The sequence below is a fragment of the Dendrobates tinctorius genome, unplaced genomic scaffold (genome assembly GCF_039654945.1).
Source record: "Dendrobates tinctorius isolate UK_male_01 unplaced genomic scaffold, ASM3965494v1 ptg000202l, whole genome shotgun sequence".
Classification (NCBI taxonomy): domain Eukaryota; kingdom Metazoa; phylum Chordata; class Amphibia; order Anura; family Dendrobatidae; genus Dendrobates; species Dendrobates tinctorius.
In genome coordinates, this window is record NW_027361869.1 from 7299941 (window position 1) to 7308154 (window position 8214).

Sequence of the window (8214 nt, forward strand, 5' to 3'; positions counted from 1 at the left end):
CTGCAGAGCTGTAAGATCAGTGACACAACCTTGTCCCTGCAGAGCCTTATGATCAGTGCCACCGCCTCCTCCCCACAGAGCTGTATGATCAGTGCCACAACCTCATCCCTGCAGAACTGCATTATCAGTGCCACTACCTTTCCACGCAGAGCTGTATGATCAGTGCCACCATCTTGTCACCGCAAAGCTGCATGATCAGTGCTACCAGTTGGTAGCGCAGAGATGTATGATCAGTGTCACCACCTCTTCCCTGCAGAGCTGTATGATCAGTGTCACCACCTCTTCCCTGCAGAGCTGTATGATCAGTGACACCACCTCTTCCCTGCAGAGCTGTATGATTAGTGCCACCACCTTGTCCCCCGCAGAGCTGTATGATTAGTGCCACCACCCTGTCCCCCGCAGAGCTGTATGATTAGTGCCACCACCCTGTCCCCGCAGAGCTGTATGATCAGTGCCACCACCTTGTCCCCCGCAGAGCTGTATGATCAGTGCCACCACCCTGTCCTCGCAGAGCTGTATGATCAGTGCCACCACCCTGTCCTCCCAGAGCTGTATGATCAGTGCCACCACCCTGTCCTCGCAGAGCTGTATGATTAGTGCCACCACCCTGTCCTCGCAGAGCTGTATGATCAGTGCCACCACCCTGTCCTCGCAGAGCTGTATGATCAGTGCCACCACCCTGTCCTCGCAGAGCTGTATGATTAGTGCCACCACCCTGTCCTCGCAGAGCTGTATGATTAGTGCCACCACCCTGTCCTCCCAGAGCTGTATGATCAGTGCCACCACCCTGTCCTCGCAGAGCTGTATGATCAGTGCCACCACCCTGTCCTCGCAGAGCTGTATGATCAGTGCCACCACCTTGTCCCACGCAGAGCTGTATGATCAGTGCCACCACCCTGTTCTCGCAGAGCTGTATGATCAGTGCCACCACCCTGTCCCCGCAGAGCTGTATGATCAGTGCCTCCACCTCCTCCCCGCAGAGCTGTATGATCAGTGCCACCACCCTGTCCCCGCAGAGCTGTATGATCAGTGCCTCCACCTCCTCCCCGCAGAGCTGTATGATCGGTGCCTTCAGGTGACAGTTCTGTGTAATGGAGGGAAGGGGCCGATGTGCAGCAGAAATCACGTTACTTCCATCATCCTAATTATCACCACCTGTAACCCACATCTTAGTAAGAGTGGTGTGAGGTTATAACTCCGATGTGAGAGTTGGAGCGTCAGTGACTGATTATAGAGGAGCTGCTGTACCTCTCTGGGTACTGGGAATATAGAATCGGAGCTTCCGCTGTAGAAGCCGCCTGGAGATTGGATGTGACCCTGTGTATCAGAGCAGTGGGTGATAGCTGAACTGTGAGTCAGGTTGAGCCTTCTCTGTACAGTGATTGGTCGCGGACATCAAACGCTATTCGCTGCTCACATTCTACAAAATAACCAATGGAATGCAGGGGACGTGTCCTCATGAAGCGTGAATAGGGGCAGAGGAGTATAAATAGCCGCTCTCGCTGCTCCTCTCATCACTTCTGTTCTCTTCTATACAGAGCTATGGCCAGAACTAAGCAGACCGCTCGGAAATCCACCGGAGGGAAAGCGCCCCGCAAGCAGCTGGCCACTAAAGCCGCCAGGAAAAGCGCTCCCGCCACTGGCGGAGTGAAGAAGCCGCACAGATACCGGCCAGGGACAGTTGCTCTCCGTGAGATCCGCCGCTACCAGAAGTCCACCGAGCTGCTGATCCGTAAGCTTCCCTTCCAGCGCCTGGTGAGAGAAATCGCCCAGGACTTCAAGACCGATCTCCGCTTCCAGAGCTCCGCTGTCATGGCCCTGCAGGAGGCCAGCGAGGCTTATCTGGTGGGGCTGTTTGAGGACACAAATTTGTGCGCGATCCACGCTAAGAGGGTCACCATCATGCCCAAAGATATCCAGCTGGCCCGCCGGATCCGTGGGGAGAGAGCTTAGATCTGTCCTGCCCACCTGACTGCAACACAAAGGCTCTTTTCAGAGCCACCCAATCCTCCCTCAAGAAGAGCGAATTCCTGACCTTTAATACTGCCGGCTTTGCTACCAACCATGGTCCTGATCATGCTCGTGGTGGTGAGGCTGGTAGTTTTGCTACCCCTGCTGATGCTGGCATGGCAGGTGGTGCAAATGACCTTTTTTGGGGTTATGGGCAGAGTATTAAAAAACAACTAGACTTGAGAAGGCCTAACAGATGGACAGGCAACTTCCATCATGTTGGTGTTACTGTTAATAGTCGCCGGCCTTCTGTCTGCGGCAACTACACTGCTTCTTCCTGGCTGTTGGGGCGCTATGCCTCCCTCCCCCTATGCTGCTGTCCTCACTTTGCATGTCCTCCTGCTAGCTTGGGTCAGTTACTATATCATCCACCACTTCATCCTGCTAAACACTGTCTCTTGTGCCTCCTTCGAGCCTGCCACCTGGTTCCAGCAGTCATGGTACTTTATTTCCCAGGGCGTTCTGATGCTTCCTGTATCCCTGGGTGGTCCTTACCAGGTCAGCTCGCCCAGGGTGGGTTGGAATCATGGCCCAGAGGGTCCACACCAGGAGTCTTCACACAAACAAGGGTGGGTGGTTTTGCTGGGCGTAAAATACTGGTTATGGAAAAGGTTGAGGTGTAACCCACAGGGCAATATGTTTGCCAGCCAACACACTTAGTGTATGGGCATTACAAGTCTAGGAGATCCAGGTCTTTTTTTAATGAGACATTTTTTAAAAGGCCCTCTATATTTTATTCCAAGGGGGGATTGGGGTGCATATGACTTGGTAGCAGGGCAGGCCTTGCCGTGAATCCATAAGAAAACAGAATTGGAGTACGAAAGTAATAATGTTCTTTGATTCTATGTGAAGTGGATTGTCCTGGGCCCAACCAGTATGTGGGTTCAAAGGTTTATTGGGGTGCACATGACTTTGTAGCAGGGCAGGCCTTGCATTCAATGCAACATTTTTTATGGAGGCCCTCCTGGACATCTCGTGAAAGGGGTATTGGGTGTGTTGTAATTCTTGGTAGCCCATCCAGTCACTGCATAGACAATAACCATTTAGGAGATCCACTGTTTAATAATGGCCCTTTAAGTAGATTAATGCCGCCTGAGGCCCCTGTAAAAATAGGCTCTGTGACATCGAGTCCCTCCTTCATAAATGAAACAAGATGTGTCTGCTTATGTGTCACACACCGCATGGCCAGCTAGGGTTGTTAAATGTTACAATGACATTTCCAAGTGAATGCATTAGTTTTGATTGAAAGCAATGTTAAAGTTGCAAAACGCTTCAAAAACGCTGCGTCTGAACATAGACCAAGTGGTGGAGGAACATTTTGACTTGGGGTTATTTATTTTGCCTTATATACTAGTCTTTAACCTGGAAAGGATGTACCTTAAAATTTATCCCAGCAAAATCCGTTTTGGTATGTTTTTTGGTGCACTGGTAAAAATGGCATGAAACTCTGACAACATTGTTTGAAGCTGTGACCTAGGAGTCAGGAATGCTTCCAGAAGCGATCCGCATTATGTCCCCGTGTCATTTGAGCAGTGTTTCCTTCATTTTCAGACCTTAAATGGACCCCCGGGGGGAATCGCGGCAAAAATGCTCAGGTCTCCCATAGACTTACATGGGGCTCGTTGTCCTGACCGAGTACCCGAGCATTCCAATTTGCTTGATCTTAACAACGAGCACCCGAGCATTTTAGTGCTCGCCCATCACTAATCCGAAATCATCCTGACCCGCAATAATGAGGTCAGAAAACGTGAGGAGAAGTGACGAGATCCCGCAGTAACTTCATCTCTGTGGTGCGCAGTAGAGTTGAGCGAAACGGGTCGAAAAATTTCAAAAGTCGCCGACTTTTGGCAAAGTCGGGTTTCATGAAACGAAACCCGACCCTAGGATGAGGTCGGCCACGAGGTCGGCGACTTACGCGCCAAAGTCGCGTTTCAAAAGTTTGTTTTGCGCTCTTTTTCAGCCAATCAGGATCCACGGACACTGTGGGCAACGTGATGACATAGGCAGGGGTCACCACCATCTTTCAGAAGGGCATGCAAGTGATTGGCTTGCTTTGGTGGGCGCCACAGGGGGTATAAAAGGGCGTGCACGCCGACCGCCATCTTACTTCTGCCGATCTTAGTATAGGGAGAGGTTGCTGCTGATTCTGTAGGGAGAGCGTTAGGCAGGGAAGAAGACAAAAAAAACTGCTTCTGCTGCAAGCGATTTGGCCTGCACAACACACCAGTCACTGTGTGTGCAGTGCAAGGGGAGGCTATATAGTGGTGTATCAGTGGTGTTGGTTGTTGGGCTGCCTTCTAAGGCTTCCTGACATTCCTGCATTGCTGTTTACCCACTGCTCCGCAAACTGCTTTTTTAAAAGCAATCTCAATTTTTTTTTTTTTGTCCTGCTGAGAAGAAAAAAAAACTGCTTCTGCTGCTAGCGATTTGGCCTGTACAAGGGGAGGCTATATAGTGGTGTATCAGTGGTGTTGGTTGTTGGGCTGCCTTCTAAGGCTTCCAGACATTCCTGCATTGCTGTTTACCCACTGCTCCGCAAACTGCTTTTTTAAAAGCAATCCCAATTTTTTTTTTTTGTCCTGCTGAGAAGAAAAAAAAACTGCTTCTGCTGCTAGCGATTTGGAATGCACAACACACCAGTCACTGTGTGTGCAGTGCAAGGGGAGGCTATATTGTGGTGTATCAGTGGTGTTGGTTGTTGGGCTGCCTTTTAAGGCTTCCTGACAGGCTGGCATTGCTGTTTACCCACTGCTCTGCAAACTGCTTTTTTAAAAGCAATCCAATCTCCCTTATCCTCTAGTCACTTTTGTCACAGCTGTGCCATCGAGCCTGTGACATAGCGCTCAGATATCAGTGGGCCTCACACAATCCAAAAGTGTCCAGTGTCCACAAGTGTGTGCAAAAATTCAAAATCTCCCTTATCCTCTAGTCACTTTGGTCACAGCTGTGCCATCGAGCCTGTCACATAGCGCTCAGATATTCATTGGGCCTCACACAATCCAAAAGTGTCCAGTGTCCACAAGTGTGTGCAGAAATTCAAAATCTCCCTTATCCTCTCGTCACTTTTGTCACAGCTGTGCCATCGAACCTGTGACATAGCGCTCAGATATCAGTGGGCCTCACACAATCCAAAAGTGTCCAGTGTCCACAAGTGTGTGCAGAAATTCAAAATCTCCCTTATCCTCTAGTCACTTTGGTCACAGCTGTGCCATCGAGCCTGTCACATAGCGCTCAGATATTCAGTGGGCCTCACACAATCCAAAAGTGTCCAGTGTCCACAAGTGTGTGCAGAAATTCAAAATCTCCCTTATCCTCTCGTCACTTTTGTCACAGCTGTGCCATCGAGCCTGTGACATAGCGCTCAGATATCAGTGGGCCTCACACAATCCATAAGTGTCCAGTGTCCACAAGTGTCTGCAGAAATTCAAAATCTCCCCTGTCCTATAGACACCTTGTACCTTGTTTTACATTACTATATAGTTTGTTGGATTTTGTCTACATTTCTACCAAAAATGAGGAAGTCTGGTGGAAGAGGCCGTGGAATTGGGCGGGGGTTGGCAGCTGGTAATGATGGTGTTGGTGGTGGATCTGATGGTAGTGGCAAGAGCAAAATAGGACCGAATGCAGGAGGTGTTGAGCCTGCGTCATCGTCTGGCTACATAAGGCCTCGAACGCTTAGTTTTCTAGGAGTTGGCAAACCGCTTTTAAAGCCAGAGCATCAGGAAAAAGTTTTGTCTTACATTGCTGACTCAGCCTCCAGCTCTATTGCCTCCTCTTCTTCAGTTGTAAAAAGTAAAAGCACTGAGTCGTCATTGGAGGCTCATGTTCATGAACCACACCTTTCCTTGTGTCCTTCACCCCAACCAAGATTGAAGGATGACGCAGGCCATACTACTGATTACTCCATGGAGCTGTTTTCACATACCATGCCTGGATTATCAAGTGAAATGGTGAATTACCCAGGCCAAGATGAATCTGACATGGAGTGCACTGATGCACAGCCGCTGATGGATGATTCTGCTGGTACATTCACTCAGAGCACTACATTGTCCTCGCAGTGTACAGAGCCAGATTCTGACCCTGATGAGACTCAGGTGCCCCTTCCCGCACACTATACCACCATACACGGTGACACAGAGGAAGGTGCACATGACATAGAAGAGGAGGTGATGGATGACCCAGTTGTTGACCCAGATTGGCATCCATTGGGGGAAGAGGGTGCTGCTTCCAATAGCTCAGATGAGGAGCATCCACAGCAGACATCGACATCGCAACAGCTGTTATCTGGCAGGCCCGGAGCACTCCAAAGACAGGTTCCACACATCAAAAGAGTTGCTGGACAGCTTGTCCAGAGGGTCAAAAGATCACAGCGTGCTAGGCCGCAAAATGTCTGCCAAAGTAGGAAGAGTGCAGTGTGGCACTTTTTTGACCAAAATCCTCATGATCAGGCCAAGGTTATCTGTAAGAAGTGCGCAAAGACCTTTAGCCGAGGGAAAAATCTGAAAAATTGGAATACCAGTTGCATGCTTAGACATTTAACCAGCATGCACTTGCAAGCGTGGACACAACACCAAACCTCAAGTGCCACATGTGCAACTGATCACAACGAAGGTAGTCAGCAACGCTACATTGTTTCCCCCACTGTAAGCCCACCGGTTAGCACAGCAGCAAATGTTGAGGTGTCGTTGCAAGACCACAGCAGTCAGGGAATCCCACTGTTATATCAACGAAAGACTGATTCTAGGCCATCAGAAAGAACACCAACTCCATCACTATCATCAACCCTCTCTCAGTCCGCCCTGTCCACCGCTACTTCCACCATATGCAGCTCTCAAGTCCAGCTCACCCTCCCAGACACTATGAGTAGGTCAAGAAAGTACTCAGTCTCTCATCCGCGTACACTGGGTTTGAACGCCCACATTGCCAAACTAATCTCGTTTGAGATGATGCCCTTTCGGTTGGTGGAAAGCACAGCTTTCCGCGAACTCATGGCCTATGCAGTACCACGCTATGACCTACCCAGTGGCCGCTTCTCTCGCAAAGCCATCCCAGCCCTCCACCATCATGTGAAAGACCGCATTGTCCATGCACTCAAGCAGTCAGTGAGCGGAAAGGTGCACCTCACAACTGATGCATGGTCCAGTCGGCATGGCCAGGGCCGTTACGTGTCCATCACTGCGCACTGGGTTAATGTGGTGGATGCAGGGTCCACAGGGGACAGCGGTGGTGGGACAGTGCTGCCTAGCCCACGGTATAGGAAACAGTTGGCTATAGGCGTTCGACCCTCCTCCTCCTCCAGAAGCGAAAGCTCGTCCACAGAGCGCAGTCGTACGAGCACTCCATCTGCAGCTGCCACTGTTGCACACAATGTGTCCCCCTATCGAGCAGCTAGTGGAAAGCGTCAGCAGGCTGTGTTGCAGATGATGTGTTTGGGCAACAGACACACCGCCGAGGTGCTGGCCAAGTACTTGAAGCGACAAACTGAGTCATGGCTGGGCAGTGTACATCTTGAGGCAGGCAAGGTAGTTAGTGATAACGGCCATAATTTTGTGGCAGCCATAGCCCTTTCAAAACTCAGCCACATACCTTGCTTGGCTCACACCTTGAACCTGGTGGTGCAGTGCTTCCTCAAAAATTATCCAGAGTTAACAGCCCTGCTCCAGAAGGTGCGAAGACTGTGCGCGCACATCCGCCGGTCGCCTGTACACTCCGTTCGTATGCAGAAGCTGCAGCGATTGCTCCACCTTCCCAACCACCGCCTCATTATCGACATTGCAACAAGGTGGAACTCCACCCTGCACATGGTGGAGCGGCTGTGCGAGCAGAGGCAGGCCATAATGCATTTGTGGGAAGATACACGGCCAGGCACTTTGAGAGCAGACATGGAGTTGACAGGTGTGCAGTGGTCGAAGCTGAAAGACCTCTGTAAAGTCCTTCAGTGTTTTGAGGAATGCACACGGCTGGTAAGCGCAGACGACGCCATCCTAAGCATGAGCATCCCACTTATGCGTCTGCTCATGCAAACTTTGACGCACCTTAAGGAGCAGGCGTCTGCAGCCAATGTTGATGAGGAGGAAGAGGAGGAGGGAATCCTTGATGACATTCAGCCATTGTCTGCTCAGGGACCTCTCCTGGACGAGGTGGAGGAAGAAGAGGAGGAGGAGGAGGATGATGGGGATGATTACTTAGGGGAGGAGGATGCAT

The 8214-nt window shown here is 50.6% G+C and overlaps 1 protein-coding gene across 1 annotated transcript; it reads left to right on the forward strand.

Moving 5' to 3' along the window:
* Positions 1–1542: 1542 nt before the first annotated feature.
* Positions 1543–1953, forward strand: LOC141056995 (histone H3). The gene has a single exon (XM_073553468.1). The coding sequence runs from the start codon at positions 1543–1545 to the stop codon at positions 1951–1953; it is 411 nt and encodes a 136-aa protein (XP_073409569.1).
* Positions 1954–8214: the final 6261 nt, after the last annotated feature.

Coding starts and splice junctions, on each gene's coding strand:
- LOC141056995 (XM_073553468.1), top strand. CDS start 1,543: ATGGCCAGAACTAAGCAGACCGCTCGGAAATCCACCGGAGGGAAAGCG.